At 38.3% G+C, this 27203-nt stretch overlaps 1 protein-coding gene across 1 annotated transcript in view; it reads right to left on the bottom strand.

Moving 5' to 3' along the window:
* Nucleotides 1-27203, bottom strand: part of HLCS (holocarboxylase synthetase) — a 212657-nt gene that overhangs the window by 26434 nt on the left and 159020 nt on the right. Inside the window, exon 7 of the mRNA XM_073361038.1 lies at nucleotides 402-469. Within this exon, the coding sequence (XP_073217139.1) occupies nucleotides 402-469 (68 nt within the window). The remainder of the gene's footprint in view (nucleotides 1-401; nucleotides 470-27203) is intronic.

The raw sequence follows: 27203 nt of genomic DNA, 5'->3' as shown, positions 1-27203 counted from the left end.
TACATTCTTTTATTTTTGAATGCAGTTATATTTTTGTACATAAGTCTACATTTGTAAGTTCCACTTTCATGATAAAGGGATTGTACTTGTATTAGGTGAATTGAAAAATACTATTTATTTTGTTTTTTACAGTGCAAATATTTGTAATCCAAAATAAAAATAAAGTGAGCACTGTACACTTTGTATTCTGTGATGTAATTGAAATCAATATATTTGAAAATGTAGAAAGCATCCAAAAATATTTAAATAAATGGTATTCTATTATTTAACAGTGTGATTCATCACAATTAATTTTTTAAGCGCTTGACAGCCCTATTATAAATGATCCACATAAACTACATTACTAACTAAATACAATAAACTATCTTCTTTCTGTTAGTATTGCAAGAAAACCTACTTACCTTTCCCTTGTGTTTGTCGAACTGCAATGGCTATTAAATCCATTTCCTGAGGCAAATCGAACATCAACCTGCCAATTAAAGAAAAAGATTGTCAGCTAAAACAGTCAGCTTTGTTCATGAAAATCTACCATCAACATTTAAATAGAGGTTAATATTTTACATCAAATTAAAATCAGTTATTCATTTTCAGTTATAATTTATGATTAGGTGAAAAGGGCAATGGAAAATCCAAAAAGAGAAGCTAACTGAAAAATGATCAAGTGAAATAATACTGAATCTCTAATTCTGGAAAAAAGATATGACCATAGTTCATTTAAGGTGCTCTTTAAAACGCTGATGGCTGTATTTCTTCAGTATTTCTCAGGGAAGTACTTATTTCTTCTAACTTGTGTCACTATCTTCAATAAGTGACAAGTAGCGATTCCAGACATTTGTTTCTACTTAGAGCAAATTTTTGTTCATACTCTAGAATATAACAGCAGCAGTTTCTGATTATTTAGAAACCAATATGGTGGCAATAAAGCAGTTTAAAAGATACACTATCCCTTGAGAACTAATTATGATTTAACTACAGTAAATAAATCTACACCTTCTGAGAACTCTAGAGAACACTGGTTTGTTTTAGGCTTGCGCTCTGCTGTTAAAATAGTTTAACTTAAAAGAATACTAACTTTCCTCTGGGAATATGTAGAAAGTACACTTGAACACCACCAAATGAGTCAACATTAATTTAAAAAAAAAATCTTACTATGAGAACTGTTTAAAACATATTTCAACACTATTATGATCCTTCATTTCATTTTAAGTTTTGGGGAAGAGATACATTAAACAACAGACAAAAAAGATCCCCATGTTGTTACCAGTGTTTGACTATACAAGATAAATCTAGTAAATAATTTATAGTCTGAAAAATCTCACTTTTAATGCAAATAAAGAATAGTTCTTTTAACTTAAAGCTGGTTTTGCCTTAGGCCAGAGGTGAGCAAACTACAGCCCGTGGGCCACATCCGGCCCGCGGAACCGTCCTGCCCGGGCCCCTGAGCTCCTAGCTGGGGAGGCTAGCCCCTGACCCCTCCCCCGCAGCCACACCACTGCACAGGGAGCGCTCTGGCCCACCTCTCCTGCTGGGCAGCGCGGCTTGCGCCCGCCCACCTCCAAGGCTTTCCAATAAGCCTGTCCTGCCGCTCTAAGTGGCATGATAAAGGGGCGGGGACAGGGAGCAGTTGGATGAGGTGGAGGTTCTCAGGAGTTGGGGGAGGTCAGGGGACGGGGAGGTTGGATAGGCATGGGAGTCCCGGGGGGCCTGTCGGGGGTAGGGTGTGGATAGGGATTGGTGCAGTCAGGGGACAGGGAGCCGGGGGGGGCGGGGTGGGAGGGTTGGATGGGTTAGGGGCTCTGAGGGGGCAGTCACTGGGCAGAAAGTGGGAGGGGGCCAGGCTGTTTGGGGAGGCACAGCCTTCCCTACCCGGCCCTTCATACTGTTTCGCAACCCCGATATGGTCCTAGGGCCAAAAAGTTTGCTCACCCCTGCCTTAGGCACTAATCAGACAAGAGTAAGTGGCATGCAAAATTATTTCTTAGAAATTTAGGAAGTAGATTCAAGGACTTCAACGTCCTCCTGTAACCAAGATAATGACGCTGTATAGTCAGAACTAGTAAGTACAAGTGCACTCTCTGCTGCCTACTGGGAATGAAAGTTATGGCAGATAGCTACTGAAGGAGCTATTCATCTGCTCCCCACCCTTTTTTTAAAAAAAATTTGAAATGTGGTATTTTATTAATGGCTGTGGCTAGATAAGAGAGAAAACAGAGCAAAAATACAGAAAAGTAACCACTTCCTGAAATCTCAGAACATCTCTGCATAATGATTCAATTGCTCACACGACTATCAAAGGAGTAGGTTATTCTAAGGGCGAAAGAGAAGTTTGGACTATAAAACACTTTACTGATTAGAAATACTTGAACCACAGCTGACTGAAGATTTAACAGGTCCAACAGATGTTTTTTTCACATTATTGCAGGAATCAATGTGAAAAATTTTCAAACAACACTAGCCAGAAGATGTCTTTGCCAGTCCCACTTCCATTTCACATGAAATACAGCTTGAGAATTGTTTCTCTTGGACATGACAAATTGCTTATTGAGACTATGATTGCCTATCTATGGTCAACCTTTTGTATTGAAGTATACCTTTCCTTGTGTTGGGAGCCAGTAGCAGAGCCAGAGAGGTTCTTTGTACTCATTAACATCACTTCAACTACGATACTGAATTCATGGTACTCCAACAAGGACATTAATTTGAATTTGGAAATGGGGCTAAGGACAGATTACAAATTTTACTGAAACAAACTTGCCTGTCACCTCTCTGTTCATATGATCTAGGTTCTTTAATTATCAGGCAAACAATAGATAGTCATGTTACAAAAAATCAGGCAAACAATAGATAGTCAGATTACAAAAAATGGTAAAAAAATCAGGGTAGGAAAAAAGTTAGTTCTGAAACCAAACACAGACCTCTAAAACAAAGAGATATGATTAAGGGAACATATGCATGGAGCTGTTAGAGGTTTGGCAGCAGTTAACAAGACAGAGTTTGAGAACAGTGAGATTGTACTGTTTAGGCCAAGAGGAAATTCTGTAAGGAGGTACACAACATGGGGAAGTTCCTAATACCTAGGCTGAGACAACTGGAGGCAGACAGATTTATTTCTGCTATCTGAGATAGCCCTGGAGGCATTGCCACACAGCTCCATGGCAATAATAAAGTGCTTCTGAACTTAATAAAGTGTGTTGCTTTTTTGGGGGTGGACAGGGTTGTTTCGATTCTGGAAAAGAAAAGTTGTTTGAATTTTCTTTACTAGAAAAAAGCAATTGTAGATGGATTTTACATTCTTAGCTATGGATGTTCCCACTGAAGAAATAAATGATTATATTTGTGACAGATTAGATTGAAGGAGGAAAATGGGGTTCATCAATGGCATAATGTAATATGATGAAGTCATCTCATACATTCATTTCCTCTTATTTCACTTCCCCCTTCATTTCAATGTTTTTATAAAGTTCTGTGTTTCTCACTGTTGCACAATGAATTAAGACAGAAGACCTCCCTGATGAATCCAGAAGATTGACCCATTCAAACTAAATATACTCAACAGGTAGGGACAAAGAAAAGCGTTTATGTGATTCTGGAAAAAAATGCTTTAATTTCATTTCAAACTTTCTTCACCATCACAAATTTTTTGCGGTACCTGACAAACTGTGAACTGGGCACTTCTGGTGTTTAAAACAATTGAAATATTAAATGGTAATACACTAGCACATTAATAATTTTCCACAACATAATTTATAGTCTATGTTGTCAAAAGTAGTAAACAATACTTAAATGGTTCATACAAATATCAGGGCCAAAGAACCATCAGTCCCCACAGCTAGCCAATGAAATGGCTTTTGTGTATATAGCAACATAAAATGGGAATTCAAACCACAAAAACTACGTTTGAATAATGTTAACAGCCTGACAACTATACATTTCATTGATGTTGTGGGTTTAAAGCTGAAAGTCTCATTAATGCACCCTGCTGTGTTACAGTATTGCAGAGGTATTACAAAAGGAAACATTACATTCCAGATGTTGAAATACCTGGGCATAGGTTAGAGACAGACTTCTACCCTTAACTCTGAATGTCTTTGTCCTGGGTGGGGAAAGGGAGGGATTAAAAAAAAAAAAAAATCACATCCTTCAAGTTGCTTGATTATAGTTACTATGATTTCATTTACAGAGAATGCCATAAAATTGGAAACACTTAGTATTAGAAGATAATATTTTTTAGTCAAGCTGAAAAAAAGGATATGCCACTTGATCCAAGTCTCCTATGATATTTCAGACAAGGAGGTCATCTGCCAACTCTCTGTTCCATTTTTATTACTTAACCGTAGCCATAGGCCATTATATCCTTCGCAGTGTACATATTGACATGTTTTATATATTTCATTATACTGCCTGATATCTGATGTGTAATCCATCATCTTAATTTAGGTAATGGCAGTTTGAGCTGGATACTTTTCTAAAGAATAAACCGTACTGAAACAAAGCCTTCCTCTTGACAGAGTTTAAAATATTTTCAATAGCTACAAAGGTCCATAGGACCATATCAAAGAAGATAAGTCAATCAAGGATCCAATGCACTGACACAGAAATGCTCAGACGTTACTACATAATGCCATTTATGGTTTTATAATTCAGGCTTTCCCCAGGAGCATCTGGGATGAAAAGTTGTCAGATCTTAAAATGCATTACTGAAAAGACTGTTACTTCTAAATGACAGTTCTATTGACATTTCCATTCCAATTTGTAGTTCTTACATTTATAAAAATACCCTTCGTAGCAGAATTCCGCATAACATCTTTTTGTTGCACGCTAACAATAAGTCCTAAAACAAATTTTAGGGAGGGATGGTTTTGCCCCTTTCAAAGAATAAAATAGTAAATTATTCACCAGGTAAGTAAGTTGTTTGAGCATGTACACAATTCAACTAAGTTTAAAAAAACTTAATCTCTCTTCCCCAATAAATCTACATTAAAGCTAGCTATGGGTCTAGTTTAAATCCCACATAAGTCAGGAAATGCAGACTCAAGGCTAACTGTATCAAATCATTCAGTCTCTTTGCTAAAAATCCACGCTGTTTTCTCTTATGTACTGCCTACCATTCACAATAGGCTAAAGAACTCTTTACCCCATTCCCAAGTTGTTATGCATTGTAGGTTTTCTACTTGTTTTTCTAACTAAACTCAAAATATACTAATAAAATGATGAGTTTATCTATGGGAACACAAAAGCATCTTTGTGAGCATAACAGTTTTCAAGTTAACAACTCCTTCCACTGGAAAAAAAAGCTCATCTTTAACAATATATTCCACTAGATTTTCTGAACTTACCATTACCCTTTATTTTCACAGTGTAATTACACAGAAAAGGCCTCTAATCCCAGCTACTTTTCGAGAGGCATCTATTTCTACACAGTGTAGACTACCTGAAATTTTTGATTCTTTAGTGCAGTACTTGCAACACAATCAGAGACATTCTACCCTACCAGTCATTATTACATGTTGGAGTTCATCAATATGCCAGTAAATTTCTCTTTTATAGCAGAAATCCAAGCAGTTTCCACATAAAACAGCTTTTTCCCATATTAGTGCTAGTATGCAAAGTGATCATTTAAAGCAATAGTCTCTTAAGTCTCCAGATATTTGTTTCCTGCATCCTCTTTATATATATAAAAGAAAAAGTGATGAAGGTGTTCCAAAGAGATTTACAAAAAGACTTGGAATTTTACAGTGCTAGTTTTTCCGACCTTGCTATAAACACTTATTGTACAAAGAAGTATCTACCATATTAAGGTCATCATATCTTTTCTGACCTGTGTCTGCTGATACTGTGAACGAAACTGGGCTAACAAGGTTGTTTTACAGGTGTAGTTTTCAACCTTTTTTCATTTGTGGACCCCTAAAAATTTTCAAATGGAAGTGCAGACCCCTCTGGAAATCTTTACACAGTCTGCAGACCCTCGGCATCCAGGGACCACAGGTTGAAAACCAAATGTCTTACAGTTACATACACTCGGGGGTGGGGTAGCGGGTTGGGGGATTGTACTAGCAACAAGAGTGTCAACCGTAGGGCCCAATTCTGTAAACACTTATTACTAGACATAGTGCTATCGTGAGGAGGATGAAGTCAGTGTGGCTACACATAGTTGTGACTGCTTCATTTAAAGTGTTTTGAGGACTGGGCTCACTGACTGGACAGGGGATTGCTACTTTGGTACCTCAGCAATAAAAATGGCACTTATTTTTTTGTGCTCTTTGAATTTTCAGTTGGTAATTTTCTTGTGTCTTTATTTTACTTTTATACCAGATATTTTAAAATTAATTCTTTGTATATGTTTATTCTACTTTTTATATATATATATATATATATATATATATTTTTAAAAAGAGACAGAATGTAAAACACAGTAACACATAGCCAAAGGTATCAGGAAATATATTCAAATAAGAAGGGACTCCAAAAACTGGTTTGCCAACAAAATGCCAGTAAAATTTGAAGCCTGGGTTCAGACACACTGGTAATGTTCCAAAACTCAAAACTTAAAGAACTTCTTTATTCAGTACATCAGCGTCTCTGTGAATATCATCAAGACCACAAGGTTACAGTAAAGGAGGGAGTTTCCAAGGGAGATGTGAGGGGAAGTTAGGACTTAAGTTGTTTCAATTTAATTTAAAAAACCCATTCTGAACCATTTAATTTTTTCCTTCCAAAAAGTAATCTTTTCAATTCATGACCTTTCTTTACTTGAAAAAAAAAAAAAAAAACTACTGAAACCATTATGAAAAGCTAACAAGATAAATGGATTTCATTAAAAATGAATTCCAGTGCCAAGGTTTAACAAACAGAGTAGTTATTGGGATGCAATAAAACAAATTTATCACAACATATTAAGAAAGATATCTTCAGAAGTGAACCAGAGAGTTATAAACATATTGATCAAGAACAGATCTAACTGCTCTTGTCCAGAGTAAAACATTGCTTGGTTGCTGTAAAATAATTAAAATATACACAATGCAGTCTGTAGCCACGTCACCTTGAGCTACAATTTCATCATGCTTCACACACTAAGCAGAATCAAGCCCGGTCACTGTCAGGAAGAAAGACATTCAAAGGTAAAGGCAGATACTAGAGGAGGTAGTGCTGGTGATTCAGTAGGTGGCATGCTTCCTTCCAATTTAATATTGGATCCACTAACTTAATCTGATGTTAGGAAACTCAAGCATTCTGATGGTAAAGAACTTCTTCTGAGTCAGAACAGGATGCACTGTTCATACAACATTGTCAGCTAACATCTTTCAAATGAGATAATAAGCAGGGCACTTTTTCCCAAGCACAGAGGTTTTAGCCCAGTGTCCTCACTCAATTCCCATTTGGCTAATTACATTCTGCCTCCCGAAATTTCTCTTCAGTCTGTTTCCTGTCCTGAACTGTTGTGTGCAGTTAACTAGTTGCCATGTTCCACGAAGAGGCTCAGCAGTGGGTGAAATAATTCCCAAACAGCCTGTCAAGTACTTTTGGATAATTGTGAACAAGAGACACTATATAAACAATTTATATTAAAATAAAATATATATTAAAACATGCTGTCATCCAGATGTAATTCATAAAGTGTAAAAAAAAAGCTGAAAATGGCTGAGAATTTAATAATTGGCAAGTAACAGACTACAAATCCCAGTGTTTACTGAACTGGTGATATTCTAAACCAAAAACGCTTTCAACTACGCTTGTAGCTGTTTGCATCGCTTCACACTGACTCAGCCATCATAGGTTTCAGAGGACAGATGGTGACAATCCTAGAATCTTACAGAGCTAAGAATGCAAACAAAATATCTCTGTGAACAAAGAAGAAATGTATTATTTATTTTCAAGAACAAAATTACAACAAAACCTTGACACAGAGGTTTTCACGACAAATTTGCAAAAGTTAAAGCTCCTTTTAAAGTATTTAAGGGGAAATCCATTGTTAAGCATATCTTAAATCTCTCTCAAAATGAGGTACATCACTCATTTTAATCCCTATGTTACCTATGTTCCACACAAAGATGGTTTATCGTCACCTCCATTGTTCATTATTTATATTAGACAAAGAACTGACACTCAAACTACAGAAAGTCATTTACACTAAAAGAAAAGAATCCCACAGCATTTTAACTTTCCTGAACGATTTTTCTGAATTTTGCATCCTTCATTTCAGAAAACATTGTGTCCCAAATTTGAGCCTTGGCAAGTTGACAGGTCTGATAAGTGATGCTGATGTGCTTGGTGCTTTACACCTAAGAGCATACTAGGTTTCCATTCTTCTCATTCCCATGTTTCTTAACTATTATTTTCATTGCTTCTTTGATGACTAAATATCTACACAACAATTTTCCTGTTATAATTGTAAAAACAAAAAATAACATCCTTCCTATGTTGCTTGATGTTTGTTTTGGTCTTTGCTGTGGCTTTATATCTGAATGACTTATCAAGTACTTTTGTATTCTTTCTGTAAAAGGGTTTTAACTAAGAAAGCAATCAACTGAGATTTCATGAAACTTCTGTTATCTGCACTCCTGTTGGGCTAAAGCATTTGAGTCATTATATACATTTAATAAAGCTAATGTTAAAATTATATAATACACAGGGTAAGAAAAGAGTGTCTGTACGTCTGGATGTAGAGCTTATCCAAAAGTACAAAATCTGGTTTAAAAGTCATAAAATATATATAGCACATAATCTGCAATAACCCAATTTTAGTTAAATGAGTTTAATGATACAGTTTAGTATTGGAATCCAAATACTTGGGTACATCACTCATGAAAAGTTATACAGAGAATTGGTTGTAGAAAGCAAATACAGGAATGAGTGTAGACTGTCACTCAGTAATTGAGCATTTAGGATAGGTTGTCCCTTAGTAGATATAATCCCTCACAGAAGTATTTCAGTTACTTTCTGATTTCACTTCTGGTCGGCACTCCAGCTCATCTCTCCTGGTATTGTCAATGTGTTCTAGATGTCCTTCGACCACCTGATGGTGTCTGACACCATGAGTTGCCGCTGAGCATAGCATTGACTCATTCCGCATTCTCTTAATACTTGATTGTTACTGGGGTCCCATGAGCCCCGGGCTCCAACGATAAGAGCGTGAGTTTGAACCTTGTAGCCCCTAGCTCTCCAGATATCGGCCAGAGGGGTGCATTTCTCCCGTTTTCAAGATCGAGCATTGTGGAAGGCTAGGGTCCTGTTTTCAAAGGGCATTATGACATCCTCCATGATGATATTCTTCCGTTCCTCGTTGGTGATGATATCTGGTCGCAGTTGGCTGTCCGTTCCAGGGATGGCGGCATTCACAACAACCTTCCCCAGGGGTGGCAGGATGACTCTGGCTAGACGATTCTGGATGGCATTTTGTAATAGCTGCCAGGCTCTGGAATGGAGCTTGCAGCTACACAAGATGTGGGGTAGTGTCTCGTTGGCATGGGCGCACTTCCTGCATCGATTGTCCCGATTCCCTTGGTGGACGACTCCCTTCAGCAGGATGCAGCTGAGGCGGTCCCTGTAGATGAACCTACAGTTGGCAAATCGGGAGAAGATGCCCACAAGGAGGAAGCAGTTGCTGGCGTCCCACTTGCCTGTCACCTCGAAGGCCTTGCACTGGTCTGGCTTCCATTTCAGGTTTTCCATCTACTCGAGTGGATGGCACCCTTCAGAATCCTCTCCAGCACGGTTCTAGCTCTCTGAGTGATGATTATGTGCTCTGTATTTGTCACCTGTGACACCAGAACACCCAGCTCCAGACGTTCCTTGCACCATGTCCAGTGGCAACCGATTCGCTTCTCCACGTGTTGCATAGCATTGCGGGCATGAGTCCAGAGCAAAGCACAGTTTCCCATCTCTCTTCCAAATTCGCCTTCCAGGGAGCCACTCAGGTAGGTGGCGACAGCTTGGTTGGAGGGGGTCCTGGCAATTTGTTTCCTGATGACATCCTGCATAGCACTCTTCACGATGTTCCTCACCATGGCATCCGGGCACGTCAGAAGGAGTGAGTGATCACCGCACTGTTGCACAGATCACCCACTTGAGGGATGTTGGTGCTGCCCTGCCTGTGAGAGATGTACACCAGTTCATTGCTGGCCCTCTGGAAAAGAAACATCCACTTCTTCACTAGCTACCTGATGGTGTTGTCTGCCTTGTTAAGAAGTACCTTCGCCATGGCAGATCCCCTCAGGATGAATGAAATATGGGGGATCAGGAAGGTGTTCAAGGAGTTTGATCTTCTGCCATGGTGCCAGTAGGGAGGAGTAAATCCTGGCCACATCTCATAGAATCTCTGCGATGGCACACACAGATGTCTGCTGGATGAGGAAACCTGCGGGCATGCCAAAGTGTTGGTATGCTTGCCCATCTTAGAGGAAGATCATAGGTTCACTCTGGATCTGAAATGGCATCACCTGGACCAAGGCTTCATGTCATGCAAAGGTTGCTAGGAACACAACTTTGTCCTTCAGACGGTCATCCACACGGCCAGGAGGGCACAGAGACAATGTGCCATAGTGTGGCTCAACCTGGCTGATGCTTTTGGATCCATGCTCCACCAGCACATTTTTGCCACACTGCAAGAGTTCGGGATGCCTGAAAGCTTTCTGCAACTGGTCCAGGAACTTTATGAAGGCTGCACCACCACCATCCGCTCAATGGAAAGAGAGAGAGCTGAAATTCCTATTACTAAAACTTGCATCTACCTCTCATCTGGTCTCAATACTTTATGCAATGTTTCTCAGACTACTTCAGTCTATTTGTGCTTTTCAATTTTTCAGAGAGAGATGGAAATTTGAGTTAAATATGTGCTTTGATGAAATACAGAAGTGTGAAAAAACCATGGCATCGCAAAATGTATGACATTCGACCAGTGAAAAGCTTAATTTTTTCCATAGTGACTTATGGATGTGAATCGTGGAAAAACAATACCGCTGACAAGAGAAAAATTGAAACATTTAAGATGTGGTGCGGGCGAAGACTCAAGCATATCTCCTGGATGGAAAAGAAGACTAACACTTATGTTTGAAATATTACTGAAGAGAAGTGGACTCTGTTGTCAGAAATCAACATGCACAAATTTATCTACTTTGATCACACCAGGCATACAGATGGAAATAACCCTGAGAAAGTTATCACGGAAGGAATGGTGTCAGGTCATTGTAGTAGGGGAAAATCAGTGAGCAGATGGATGGACCATGTGCAACAGACCACTGGGAAGTCAGCTGCTGAGTATGTGAAGTTCTCAAAGGATCAAAAATGATCCCAAAAATTCTGCTATGATGTTAGCCAGTATTCAGAAATTAATAGATGGACTTTCTATACATTTACATATTACCAAAAGTGTGAGTGAGTCTAACATTAAGTTAAAGCAATTTAAACTCATACAAATAATTTCTTGTATTCCTCCACACTTGTTCAAGTGTGGCATATTGGACAATGTATGCTAGCGGAGTGGAAATCTGGTTGGAAACCAAACATTATTTGGCAATACACCAATATTAGAAATTTTTGATCAGGTGTTATAAATGGTATAGAGCTAGTAAGGATTCATAAGTTACCAGATGAATCGTAATTATATTAGCTACATTTCTTTTTTTGCCATCAAGTACACTGAAGATCTTTTTTTTTTTTAAACTGACTGCAATTGTCCTTAGCTGTGTAAACAGACTGATTTTTTTAAAAGAAAAGTTCTTGAGTAAAGTCGTGGCTCCACAGAAGTCAATGGCAAAACTCCCAAAGACTTCAACAGGGCAAGGATTTCACCCCTTCACTGTTAAGTAACTTATACGTTGCATGGTAGAAATTGCTCCCTATGAGCTGTTATTTATAAGATTACTACATAACAGAAGAACTGTGTGTGATATGGGAATAATTTCTCTCAAAGAAAAAACAGGTTTACAAGTGAGAAATGCATCAGATTGCTATGGAGATATACTGGAGAAGGGGACAAGCGACTTAGCTCACAGAATTATTCCTTTGTTATCATCATTTGTAAAGTATTTGTTGTTTGTCCATTGTGGATATTATTGTTCTAAAATACTACAGTTGGTTGGGAATTTTCCATGGAAATGATTTTTTTAAAACAGAAAATGCAATTTTGTAGAAAACTTGATTTTCCACCAGGAAAATCTAAACTAACTATTTTGGGTTGGTTCAACCTGCTCAAAACATTTGGTTTGTTGAATTGAACCAAAACCTTTAGTTTCAAGTTAGTTCAACATTAAACTGCATTTGTCTACAGTGTCTCCGTGCCTCATGGAAGTTGTAGTTCTGGGTCCGCGAGGTTCAATTTTCCTCTACTGGCTGTGCTTCTTCGCTACTCTACATCTCCTATGATTCCATGCGGTCTCTCCTCTGACCAAGCCATGTGACACATCATGGGAATCACATGACTGCAGGTGCAACAGGGGAGCTCTAGTCTAGTCATGGAACCCTGCCCGAGGGGAGGGTGGGGGCAAGGAGCACCTGAATTAAAATTTTCATCAGGCACCATGGCATCACAGGCACATGAAGTTTTATATTGAGCTGACTTAAAACAAAACATTTTGATTTGGTTCAACAAACCAAAATGAACTATTTTAATGCAGGAATACTGAAATGGTGTTTTGCCATTTCTAAACAGAATTTTTTTCAGAACTTTTTATTCTGCAAAAAATGTTGATATTTCAGTTTTCTGCTTGAATTGGGAGGAAAACTAATGTTTAAATATCAGAATTTCCCATGGGCAGAAATTTTATTTTCACTCAGCTCTCATCTGAATAAGAAAACTAAAAAAGACAAAAATCTAAAAAAAATACATTACTTTAATACAATGATCTTTTCTTTTTAAAGAAGAAATGAAAACAAACAGCCAAACACAAAGGGTTCTACATCCATGTCCCTCCCTAATAACTAGAAAATAATGTCCTCTATAAGTAACACAGTCTCACGTTAGCTGCTAACCAATAATGTCAACCGAAAAACAAGATTTCTATCTTCAGGACTAAAGCATACAGCACTTCTCTCTTGCAAGAGCCAATGCCCAAAAACACAAAAAAAAGTTCATTTTTTCCAAAAAATGTATAAAATATTTTTAACACTCCCAATATTCAATTGTGCCACCTTGAAGGCAGACTCCAAGAGTTAAATTTATGGTCAATTAAGATGGTGCTTCAAAATAAGGAAGTTATATTACATTAACCAGAGCATCCACTGTGGACTTCAGAAAGAGCCACCATAATGTAAAATTATACCACAGACTCAACACAAAACTGAACTAATATTTAAATCCTAACATAGTGGGTTCTCTTTGCCAAATCTGGTACAAGTAAATCCAGAGGCTTCAGTGTAGCCTTTTCAGTTGAGTTCTCCAAAAGCAAGCAGGGAGTATATTCCCTTAACTTTGTGAAGGCCCCAGGGACAGGCGCAGATGACAATCCAGGGCACTAAGCACACCTGCCCTCATACCATGGGATCCCACCACTGCTCTGGGTAATAGTTGCAGGCCTCCTCCTATATAGAGAACTGTGAAAGTGGCTATACAAAGTGCTGCGAAATGCACAAAGTAAACTGAAAAAAGATTTTTTTTTTTGCTATTTTGTTGCAGATAATTTTGTTTCAGATACATAATTTTTAGATAAAAGCAATTTTCAAATTGAAAAGTCCCTTTAAGTGGTGTTTGACCTTGTTGTTTGGAAGAAAGCCATATGGGATTGTGGGGTAGGGTCTGAAGAGCAGCCCATGCCCTTGGGTTGTCTTGTTGCAAAACTCACCCAAAGCGGCAATAAGAGTATGAGGAGCGCTCATATCCGATACTCCTGGTACTGTAAGAGGTCTCTTGAGTTGGCCAGCTAGGACACAGTGTAGATGATATTAGCAAGCAAAGAAGAAGAGCATCCCTTCCTGCTCTGTCCTCCACCACAAAGCCCACTCTCTCCTCCCCACTTTGTGATTATTGTTGGAGAATGTTAATGAATTTACAGTTTGTTTTGGTTTGTAGTTTGCAGTTTGGATTTCACAGGACACCATGGTTACAGATGGCAACTTCTAGGGGTCACTTGGCAATAGAGTATCAGACTCCTCTTTTGACTGGGATAGATACCAGTTTGGTGTTTGTTTCTCCCAAAAACAAAGAAGCTGGGGGTAGTTTTGGAGAAGGCTACTGCAACAAACAGAAGATGCTTGTCTTTCACTTTCAAGGCCCTTCTCAGCCTATCCCCACCCTACCTATCATCGTTCATTCGCTATTGAAGATGTTGACTCCCACCTCCACTCAGTCCATGAATCATAGAATCATAGGACTGAAAGGGACCTCAAGAGGTCATCTAGTCCAGTACCCTGCACTCATGGCAGGGCTAAGTATTAGCTAGACCATCCCTGACAGGTCTTTGTCTAATCTGCTCTTAAAAATCTCCAATGACATAGATTCTACAATCTCCGTAGGCAATTTATTCCAGTGCTTAACCACCCTGACAGTTCGGAAGTTTTTTCTGATATCCAACCTAAACCTCTCTTGCTGCAATTTGAGCTCATTGCTTCTTGTCCTATCCTCAGAGGTTAAGAACAACAATTTTTCTCCCTCCTCCTTGTAACAAACTTTTATGTACTTGAAAACTATCATCATGACCCCTCTCAGTTTTCTTTTCTCCAGACTAAACAAACCCATTTTTTTCAATCTTCCCTCATAGATCATGTTTTCTAGATCTTTAATCATTTTTGTTGCTCTTTGGACTTTCTCCAATTTGTCCACATCTTTCCTGAAACGTGGCGCCCCCAGAACTGGACACAATACTCCAGTTGAGGCCTAATCAGCACAGAGAAGAGTGGAAGAATTACTTCCCGTGTCTTGTTTACAACAGTCCGGCTAATACATCCCAGAATTATGTTTGCTTTTTTTGCAAGTGTTACACTGTTGACTCATATTTAGTTTGTGATCCCCTATGACCCCCAGATCCCTTTCCACAATACTCCTTCCTAGGCAGTCATTTCCCATTCTATATGTGTGCAACTGATTGTTCCTTCCTAAGTGGAGTAGTTTGCATTTGTCCTTATTTAATTTCATCCTATTTACTTCAGACCATTTCTCCAGTTTGAATTTCAATCCTATCCTCCAAAACACTTGCAATCCTTCCCAGCTTAGTATCCACAAACTTTGTCAGTGTACTCTCTATGAAGCCAACCTCCAGCGCCCATTTATTAAGTTTTCAAACAATCATCTTCATACTTTCTCCTGTGCTGCCCCTGATGCTTGGGAAGGTCCCATAAACAAAGAATCATAGAATCATAGGACAGTAAGGGACCTCAATATGTCATCTAGTCCAATCCCCTGCAGTGAGGCAGAACTAAGTATTATTAAGACCATCCCTGACAGGTGTTTGTCCACATACATAAAATTATCTCTTTATCCTCCTCCAAACTCACCTTTGCTGTGATGTCTACATAAAAGCTTAACAATGGTTAGCCCTCTGGTGTGCTGAGACCACTGCTCGTCATAGTGACCAATACGGTCTCATTGTTTCCCTGTACTACTCAAACAGCTAGTTTGCATCCATCTGCTATCTCTTATTTTATATGCAAATGTACAATATTTAGGGCAGGGACCAACATTTCATTCTGGATTTTACAACACCAAGTACAATGGCATCCTGGTCCAAGACCAGAACTCCTAAGTACTACAGTAATAATGATAATCATATAATGGGCCTGGATCCTGCTGTTTTTAGGCTGACCAGGCCAAATGTAGATAAAACAATAAAAGTTCAGACTGTAACAGTGGTAGGTCTTTGCAGTCCAGCCACTACAGGAAAACATAACTAACTCATACACACAAAACATGTATGTTGCAAATGGGAAAACTACCAATGATTTCAGTGGAGCAGGCCCTAAAATGTATAGAAGAGCTAAATATATTCCAAGACCAAGGAATAAAGCAACTATCATTAAGACATGAACACACAAGAATATAAGGTTCATGGAATTTTAATGGTGTTTTCCATGGCATTTCAATGGTGCACTGCTGTATATATCATGCTGGACAGAGTCATACATTCATGGAATTAATGTATCAGAACTTAACTAGAGACTTAATCAGAGCACTGTAACAGACAAGACGCACCCAATTCAGACAATGTTTTCACATTATATTCATTAGTATGCAGCAAGCAACACAGCTGGGACACTCACTCAGAAATCAAATGCAGACATGATCAAACGGACCTTTGTCAAAGTACAGAACATTCCCTCTAGAGCGTTAGTGTCTTTTTGCTCTACTTCTATACAAACCCTTGAAAACGGACATGCATAATACACAAAGCCACATACAACAAACATATCTTAATTTGAAATTGAGACAACTATGTGTGTTTATTCAAAGTGAAACTACGTGGAAATTCTCCGTGTTTTATTACAAATAAAAAATGAAGATGGAAATACTTAAAGTTGCTTCAAAAAACAAAACCTGCCATGCCCAGTAGGGTAATGGATAGATTTTGTAGAGTGATATTCACACTGTGCTTGATTGCAATATTCTTACTTAAACAAAAACAAGGGTATGTCAGTGTGGTTGCATAGCTATATGCATATTCACACATCTTGTACATAACAGGCAATTATCTATGTCATCTTATCTACCCTACATCATATATGCACACACATATGAAAGTAAAAAGATTAAAAATAAATCCTAAGAATAATACAACTAAGGTTATTTTCAGAAATTACTTATTTCAAGTGCTGAAACTTTCACTAAGATATTCTAAGTTCATTTAGAGAGGGGTATGAACCTAACAACATCCCAATTCAAGACAGCAAGGGGCTCACTGGTACCTGGTATCCAGCTCATTAATGTCAATCTGTATCTAGAAGGTGTCATGTAAGATAGCAATAGAAAACTAACAACATACTGATCATTAATATTATTGCATGGTGTATGAACCGAGGACAAACTCAAAATTATAAAGACATTGGAAATTACATTATCAAAGTGTGTCTGCTAGGCAGGGCTAAAGTTACCCCAACCTAGACAAAGGAATATGGTTTTGCCACCTGAAAGGTGTTTCCAAGGTACATTAAAAGAAAATAGGAATACAATTTACATAAAAGATAATCAGGACCATAAAGCCAACAAGGGGAGGAGACAGCCACTCAGCATCACAGCAGGGGCAGGAGATTGAATGAAACTGTTCAATTTGCATTTTAGCAGAGGAAGAAATCAGCATGGAACTTTTTCCCCCATCAGACTCTATGTCACCTTCCTCATAGCTTGAATTAACTTTACTTTGGGAGTAATCTTAAAATCTATTTCAAAGATTTACTGGACTATAAAAGAGTCAAAAAACTCCCAATTATCTTTCACCTAAGACGACGAAGAACTGAGCACTTTGGACTTTGTGGGAGAGGGTTAGTCAGCCACCTTGCCAGAAGGTACTGTGATGAGAATGTTACCTTGAGCCAAGACCATAGTTTTATTAACTCTGTCTCTAGAAATTGTTTTTCACTTTTATCTGTTTGTAACCATTTCTAACTCTATTCTTCATACTTGAACTCACTTAAAATCCTATCTCCCTTGTCTAATAAACTTGTTTTACTTTTAATCTAGGCAACCCAAGTGCTGTGCTTGATTTAAACTGAAATTAAATTTAAAAGTTAATTCCAGTTAAATGGCAAGCTGCTGGGTATTGTATCTTTAGGGGAACAAACAGACCTTAATATCTCTCTGAGTAGTCAAAGAGAAAGCTGGACATTCCTGAACACATGGCTTTGGGAAAATTCGGGACTGGGGAGCGTTGGGATCATCTTGCCAGGTGTTACAAAGGCTGGGGGAGGCCAGAGTGTGGCAGTTGTGTAACAAGCAGGTTGCTGGAATCAGAATTGTTGAGTCAGAGCTACTTAACACACAAAACTTGTACACTAGCTGGAAGCGTTCAGACAAGAGGGCTTCAGCAGGAGACCATCTTAGGCACCCAGCATTACAGGACAGGCAGTAACAATACCTCACTGGTCTGGATTGCAACCCAGAATATGACAAGAGGTTATAAAATCAACAGGCTCCTACACAATTAAAAAGGACACCGAAGTTATATTTAATTTTTTAATTTCTGCTGTAATTTTAGGAGTTCAGTGCTCAAGAAAATTGCCAGTCAGCAATATGGAGACAGATTCCTTTACCTGTCTCTAGAAGGGTTACAGCATGGTCAGCAACAGCATAAGTCCTCTGATAAAATACTGCTCCACCAGTGTGCTCAATCTCTGGTAAACGGTGAAGCTTACAGTGTATCCTTTCAATAAGCCTTGAATTCTGAGATTGCCAGTCAAGGAGCCTATCTGGTGGCAGTTTTTGTGATGAGAACATATGTCTACTAGATCAGATTATTAACTCATTTACACATACCAAATAACCTTCAGATGGTAACAATTTCTTGTCAATACAAATCTGGGCTGTATTCACACCAATGACCTAGGTCAAAGGCTCCATATCCCATTACCAATGCAAGGTTTTTTTTTTCCAAATCAATTTTTGCTCCCTACCACAGCAATTCCTTGAAAGATAGTGGCCAAAATAGGTTTAGTTACTTTCTCCCTATCACACATGCATGTTGATTTATTATTCTATGGTTACTAACCCTGATTTTTGCTGTGTTCTTGAGGTTTTAGGAGTGTTTTTTTCCTTGAAGAAAAATAATTGAATTTTAGAAGGAAAACACAGTATGAACTATGGTACTGAGCAGAAGGGAAAAAAAATCAGTCAAGTTTGGAGGCTATCAATCTCAAAAGTGTCCTAAAGATGCTCGATCAACAGGTTCATTAAGCAAGTCTCTTTAGTAACAGGATACTTTGCATTAATTGGAAGTTAAAATATTAAACCATTTTAAAAAAAGTAATATATAAGAGGACAAAGTAACCTCCTGATTAAACAGAATATGAGGTGCTAAAGAAAAATTAACCTAATCAAAGGTAAAACATTTCCAGACCTTACTTGTCATTATTCTTGTGAATGCCTAATTTTTATTTGATTTTTCTGCTCAAGCCACCAAAATTAATACGCTGTTTATGTTTATATCTTATATTTAATACAGTGAATGTACTGGAAGGTTAGGACTGAAAGAAAAAGGGGGCAAAGCAGCCTGGCAGGCAAGGTGATTGACGTAGCTGCTTACCATATCTGGACTAAATTCTTTCTTATGGTTTCATTTGCCATGCAAGCTACTGAAAACACTATCTGTAGGACAGCTTGCCATGGGGCCCCGTGAAATGCAGCTGTTCACATGGCTACCAGTTTTCCAAACAAACTGTGATTAAGTTTCTACTGCCACAGAATTCTGTAGCCCATGAAGCTTTTATTTACCTGAATGTTTGTGGTGCAGCTTCCAGGTACTTTTAAAAAAAAATAGTACAGTGGGATGGGCATGACACAATTCAGCATTAATGTAAGCTGAATGGAAAAACAAATGAATCAATAAGTTTCCATATTACAGCAAAAGAAACAGGAAGATGGATACAGCAAACAAACAGTTAACACCAGTAGGTCCGTATTTGACACTGAAGGTCCCACGTTACTTAAAAAAAGGTAGGGGGTGATACTGATGTTCTGACGAGAGTTCCCTGTCAATAAAATAATTTCTAATATCCAAGACTGCAGACAAGCTATTATTAAATCCATTTGTCTGTACAGTTACTACATTTCTAGTATTTCATGTTACTTCAAAGGCTTGAGATTCTTGAATCATTATATAAAATCAAATTCTTTTCTGTTTGGACATGGCCTCTTTTCTACCTATATATGCAATTTCTTCCATAAATACTGGAGTGAACTTGGGCAAAAGTCATAGCCTCTGCAACTCAATTTCCCTGTGTTAAAATGCACATAATATTTATCTACAATATTTCATAAAGGTCTTGTGAGGTTTAATTTATTCCAGTTAGTAAAATACTTTAAGATCCTCATATGGATAATGCTATAGCAATGTAACAGTTTACTGCTACTTTTGGGGTACAGTAGTTTTTCTGACTTTTGGTTACTACTAATTTTGAGTATGATCATGAAATTTATTCTGCATGAGTGGACCCCCTAGGCTCTGTATGTGACCATGAGTCCTCCTACATGGAACAACTTGCAGGACTGGACCTCAGATTGGATTCGAACCTGTGATTTAAAAATGAAAGGGTTCACACCTCACCACTATTCCCATGACACATACTATCTCTATTTGTATGTGTAAAATTGTCTGCAGAATGATCTAAAATGGATTACAGCACTAGAATTCAAGCAAAAAAACATGTATCCTGTTGTACAAGACAATATACAAACAAAACAGAATAGCTTTATATACATTAAGCAAAAATAAGACTTTGCTCACCCCTTGGCAATATTTAGCATCAAGCGCTTAGATTGGTATGATTTCCTTCTGATGATGAAAATTTAACTCTCCAAATTTTTTCTTTCAAACTAACTGAACAGAATACAGTGCTTAGATAAACGGCACAATAATTCAGAAAAAATACAGTTTTAAAAAACATTTAATTCAATATTCTAAAACTAATTTACTTAATGAAAAAAGGGTGCTCGAAAGGCAGAATACACCAGTATTCTATAGACTTAGAATTCTATAGACTTAGAACTCAGTATTCTGTGCTTAAAAATATCAGTCACTTGTGATAATCCTTTTATCCAAAGCTGTATAACCCTGCAATGTGTGTATACATATATAAATCTTAATTGCAGTGTAGACATACCCATAATCTCATTGAGTCATCACTATTAGTACAAGAACAAAAAAATTATTTTGGAGTTGTATGAAGATCATACAGTACCTGATAACTCACTGAGAGGATATTATGTTACGAATATCCTTAGGTCCTGCAGCATCCTATTAAATGCATTCTTTTCAGACGCTTGAAAGGAAAGTATTAACTAAAGTTCTAAGTTTTCAAGCACTTAAATCAAAGAAGTATATTGTCAAAGAATTCCATAGGGTTCTTGCCTTGTCACTCCCATTGATCTTAATTAAAACGTAATGATTAAAATCTCATTCAGCACTGAAACTGTAAAGGTTAACTATGGAGATTTTGCACTTCAATTATATTTTTTCCTTAAAAAATTATGCAATTGAGATTCTTTGTAACATAGGAGGAGAGGTAGATATGCTGGAGGGTAGGGATATGATACAGAGGGACCTAGACAAATTAGAGGATTGGGCCAAAAGAAATCTGATGAGGTTCAACAAGAACAAGTGCAGAGTCTTGCACTTAGGACGGAAGAATCTCATGACCGCTACAGACGAGGGACCGAAAGGCTAGCAGCAGTTCTGCAGAAAAAGACCTAGGGGTTATAGTGGACAAGAAGCTGGATATGAGTCAACAGTGTGCCCTTGTTGCCAAGAAGGCCAATGGCATTTTGGGATGTATAAGTAGGGGCATTGCCAGCAGATCGAGGGACGTGATCGTTCCCCTCTATTCAACATTGGTGAGGCCTCATTTGGAGAACTGTGTCCAGTTTTGGGCCCCACACTACAAGAAGGATGTGGAAAAATTGGAAAACATCCAGCAGAGGGCAACAAAAATGATTAGGGGACTGGAACACATGAGTTATGAGGAGAGGCTGAGGGAACTGGGATTGTTTAGCCTGCAGAAGAGAAGAATGAGGGGGGATTTGATAGCTGCTTTCAACTACCTGAAAGGGGGTTCCAAAGAGGATGGATCTAGACTGTTTTCAGTGGTAGCAGATGACAGAACGAGGAGTAATGGTCTCAAGTTACAGTGGGGGAGGTTTAGGTTGGATATTAGGACAATCCTTTTCACTAGGAGGGTGGTGAAACACTAGAATGCATTACCTAGGGAGGTGGTGGAATCTCCTTCCTTAGAAGTTTTTAAGGTCAGGCTTGACAAAGCCCTGGCTGGGATGATTTAGTTGGGGATTGGTCCTGCTTTGAGCAGGGGGTTGGACTAGATGACCTCCTGGAGTCCCTGCCAACCCTGATATTCTATGATAGTATCCTCTCAGTGAATTATTAGGTATGATCCTCATACGACTCCAAAATAATTTTTTGGTTCTTATACTAACAGTGATGAGATTATGGGTAGGTCTATCCCGCAATTAAAAACCCATAACTTGGGCTCATGGGGATGTTTAATTGTGGTGTAGATGTTCGGGCTTTAAAATCCTGTGGGGTCCCACCTGAACATTCACACTGCAATTAAACAGCCTCGTATTCTGAGCCCTGCAAGCCCAAGTCAGCTGGCACTGGCCAGCTGCAGGTGTCTTAACTGCAGTGCAGACATTCCCTAAGTGTATACCAGATTGCTTGAGGTGTTCCAAGTGCACTTTAAAATACATATACCATCCCCAGAGAGCATTAAATTCATGTACAGATATTGCAAAAAAGGTTCTCAATAGACTTATCTCTGTACCTACAGAGAATCCTCAGTCTCAAAAGTTTTAATAATTTGTGAATCACTGGTATAATAAAATGTAACTGCTCTTTTAGGTCATTATGGTTCATTGTGTCAAGGTAATCTAATCTATTCTAAACCATAATTAATGCCTACTACTCCAAATTAGGAATAGCAGTCCAAATATCTTAACTAAATTCCAACTGTACAATTACTTTCTGCCTACTTAAAAATCTGAAGTATTTTCATTTAGGCATAGTATTCTGCGTGTTCTTCTGTCCTGAATTTTTGTATATACGTGGCTGCATATTTGGTTAAGAACTACCACACTCCATATCAGAAATAGATGAATTTCACTGATGGGTGAAGAAATCAAGCATGTTGGGATCTCTGGATGAAAGGCACTAGGTCATTTTAAAAAATATATTTTTTCCTTGCCTATATGCTTGCAAACACACAAGCACTGTGATCTTACAATTAAACAGTACTTTTTACATTAAAAGACCCAGAAGCACCTTACAAAGTTGAATGGATAGAGTCCTGCAAGTCGGCAGATATCTGCTTTATATCCACGGATGCAGATATTCATGGACCATTTTTGCGGATCAGATGCGGATACAAATTTTGTATTCATGCAGGGCTCTATGAATCAAGACACAAAGGTTACTTCATTGACCAATCACATAAAACCTCCTCTGGGGTTAACCAAAGCAATTGTTTAACAACATACAGCATCATCTCTACTTAACAGTATGTTGCACAAAATGTGATAAATGATTTATCCAATTTAAAACCATAAGAGGAATTTAGGTAACCAGCACGTAATTACCTAAGATGAACAATTAACCCGAAATATGGCCAGGGTAACGCAACTCCTAACTCTTATGAAAAGTACCAAGGGATCTTTACATCTCATTTGAACATTCAACATAATCACACTCTTGTACTCAAAAAATACACTTTGAAACCTTTATTCTCCTCTCCAATTTTTTGTTTCCTTAAATTAATCTATACTCACCAAATTTAGAACACTATCCTGCTACTGAATACAATGACTATTGTGCTACTGTTCTAATTTTTTGGTGTGAAGTTGTTTTCATTGATGCCAATTTTGTATTTTTATTCGTATGTGGGCAGAGAAATTAGACATGTGCAATCCAGGTTTTGCTAAAGAATGTTTATTACAATTTTTTTCTGAGCATCTTTTACACACTGAAGATATTATGAGCAGAGAATAAACACAATGTACATGTTATCTTACGACTTACATAGATGCAAACTAAGCGAAGAGTAGGATTTAGATGAACAGATTTACACAGGCATGGGAAACTACTCAATTCGAGCTGTTGTTACGTCCTGAACAATCACCTTGTGCTGCATTCTGACAAAAAACGGGATCATGATAAACACATGTTATCTTCCACCCGTGAACAATAGTCCTGGAAAATAATTTCAGTAGTTCTTTTACAAGGATATATTTAGAAACTAGTATCTTAAATGTGAACGCATTTCACATTTAAGTTGACAAAAAAAAAAAAGAATCTATTTTTGGTTCCCAGATAACTAACAAATGAAAAAAAATTTTTTAAAGGAGGATAAAATGCTTGATACTAGATCATTGTGCCTTTCCATATTACAGATATGGTTAGGGTCCTTGTAGATTCCATTAAATTCCTAGGTCTAGAGTGCATTTCTCCTTCTCCAACCCTCCCTTTCTGTTCTCTCTTAGTAAATAACATAAATTTACACAAGAAATGCTGAACTATCACAAACCTGAAACAGGTATCATATTTTGACTCAAACCTATTAAATATTTACTAATTTTTAAAATAATCAGGATATGAATTCTTTAGTCAGTCGGTACCTAAGCTGTTATTGTCCTTGTTTTTCAGAAACTACTGAATTATAAAACCAGATTATTAAAAAAAAAAGTGATTGCAAAAAACAAAAACAAAAAAACTGAACACAATGACTGGCACCCTGCAAATATCAAGCTGACTGGCTTAACTCATCCAAGATTCCAACATTCACATTTCTTAGAACGATGATAAACATTCTCTTCCAAAATCCCTTTTTAACAGATACATTGAATTCTCTCAGAGCTATACAAAACCATCAGAACAATGTGGTTGCCATGATAAGCATATATGTACAAAAGGATTAGTGCACCATCTTTCCACTTACACAGTAAGTCACAAAGACTTCCAATGTATTTTTGCTCTATGAAAAGAGTATGGTCCCTTTTTACAATGCACAGGGGTTGTGTCAACAGAACAGCTTTAACAGCCATCCGTCTTTTACAACTAGGCAGCTGTTCATTAGTCACTGTAGATGTATACAGATTATTTTCCTTTTTTCAGAGTACAAACACCTACAGAACTAGTGGAACTATTAGAAACACAAATCCTAAATAATTCACCTCATTTTTAAAATTATGCTCTTAGGGAGAGGTTGTGAAGACCAAAAGTATAACTGGGTTAAAAAAAGAATTAGATAGAGGATAGGTCCATCAATAGCTATTAACCAAGATGGTCAGGGATGCAAGCCCATGCTCTGGGTGTCCCTAAATGTCTGACTGTTAAGACGCTGACCCTAGACAACAGGGGATAGATTACTCGTAATTGCCATGTTCTATTCACTCCCTGTGATGCACCTGGGACTGATCACTGTCGGACAACAAGATACTGGGCTAGATGGACCATTGGTCTTACCCAGTATGGCCATTCTTATATTCTTAAGCTCCTCAAATAATTATCTATTAAGAATATGCCTACCCTATGCAATACTTTGAATACAGATGTAAATAAAGGCAGAGTTCTCATTTATTAGTTCCCTGTTGCATTTTAAAACCAGAGCTTTTAGACACCATGTGCAACTACATGCAAATATAAGATATTCTTCTTATGCACTGTCATAAAAGTCACAGTAGTGACTAAAAGGTGAGTTAGATGAATATATATCATCAGACTGCTGCAGCACAGATTTGGAATAGGAGTAGCCTCTCTTGAGCAAAGATCTCAAAAACAAGTTGTGTAAGACTGACTTGATTCTTGTTTCCCTCCTGTTAGAGCAGGCATGGGAAAACTTTTTGGCACGAGGACCACATCTGGGTGGGGAAATTGTATACAGGGCCATGAATGTAAGGCTGAAGCAGGGGGTAGGGATGCAGGAGGGAGTGTGGGGCGTGGGAGGGGTTGCGGTGTCCAGGAGGGGGCTCAGGGCAAGGGACTGGTGTGTAAGAGGGGTGCAGGGTGTGGCAGGGGGCTCAGGGCAGAGTGTTGGGGTGCAGGAGGGGTGCAGCAGGGGGCTGGTGGCTCAAGGCAGGAGGTTGGTGTGCAGGAGGAGTTCAGGGTGTGGGCTCCGACCCGGCACTGCTTACCTCTAGCGGCTCCAGGGTGGCAGCAGCGCACAATGGGTCTAAGGCAGGCTCCCTACCTGCCTTGGCCCCACATCACTCCCGGAAGTGGCCAGCATGTCTGGCAGTGGCTCCTGGAGGTGAGGTGGGGCAGGCGGCTCTGCCGCACACTGCCCTTGCCTGCATACCACCCCCAACCTCCCATTGGCTAAGGTTCCCCATTCCCAGCGAATGGAAGCTGCAGGGGGCAGGGACGTGGCAGGAACATGGTGCCAGTTGCTTCCAGGAGCGGCGTGGGGTCAGGGCAGGCAGGGAGCCTGCCTTAGCCCCGCTGTATCATGGGGCTGGCAATCCTGTGGGCCGTAGTTTGCCCTCCCCTGTGTTAGAGAGAAGCACGCTCTCTCTCTTCCCCGAGTCTACCCCCACACTGCAGTTCAGTTTCATTCTGAATTAAAAACATATTAGCATGATAAACAGTTCTTCAGATTTAGAGTTATATTTTCAACATTCCATGTTAGAATAATATTGAAAAGCCCTTTATCTTAACATTATTTTTAAAGAAGGTGGATGATCATCAAGACAGGTATCTGTCATAGGACTTTACTATGTATAAAAAGCTTTAAAAGTATAACAAAGTCTCTTTTGTTCCCTTTGCACAGATCCCCACTGTGCTACCAATATATGGGACTGATCTGTATGGGTAATCTGGGGTAGTAGCCCAACGATATTAAGCACTGAAACTTTATTTTTATACAGACCTAGTAAACAACCTTATTATCCTTACTGTAAGAGAAATATTTTAGTCACAATGTAGAAACCTTTTTTTCCCCGTTTAGTAAACTACAGACTTGTTGAAGCAGACCTGCTGTAAGCCTGATTTACCTAGTATTGAGCTAGATTCTGCCACCCTTACTCACATTTAAAATAAGATTGCTTGTTGCATAAGGTACTACTCAGTGCGAGTAAGGATGGTAGAACTGATTCCATTGTGCATATATAGTATGCGACAGCAAAACCCTGTTTGAACTCTAAAAACCTTATTCAATGAGTTTTGTTTTCAGTGGATTTTTATTCCATTCATACAGCTACATAGGTTCCCTCTATATTAAATTCCTATGACAATTAAATCAAAGAACAAATAAACTTGGCAGATGAAGTTTCTATCTTACTGGATATTTCAAACAGTAGAGGGAAATTTTCATTAAAATATTTTATATGTACAAGTTTAATAAAAAACACTTTTCCTGTGTTAAATGAATCATTTCTTTTTAATAAATATCTCAGTCACCAAAATATAAGTAATTTTGTGAAATGCAGAAAATAAATACTTTTAAAAAAAAGAAAACAAAACATAAATCTGGTTTTCATTAAGTTAAGCATATGGAAAGCTGGTTTCTAGAAGCTCAGTGGTTCCCAAACGTTTTCCATATGATTATCCTATGTTCTAACATTAAAAAAT

The sequence above is a fragment of the Lepidochelys kempii genome, chromosome 1 (assembly GCF_965140265.1).
Source record: "Lepidochelys kempii isolate rLepKem1 chromosome 1, rLepKem1.hap2, whole genome shotgun sequence".
Classification (NCBI taxonomy): domain Eukaryota; kingdom Metazoa; phylum Chordata; order Testudines; family Cheloniidae; genus Lepidochelys; species Lepidochelys kempii.
Note: the sequence above shows the minus strand (reverse complement) of the source record. Positions and strands in the feature narration are given on the sequence as shown.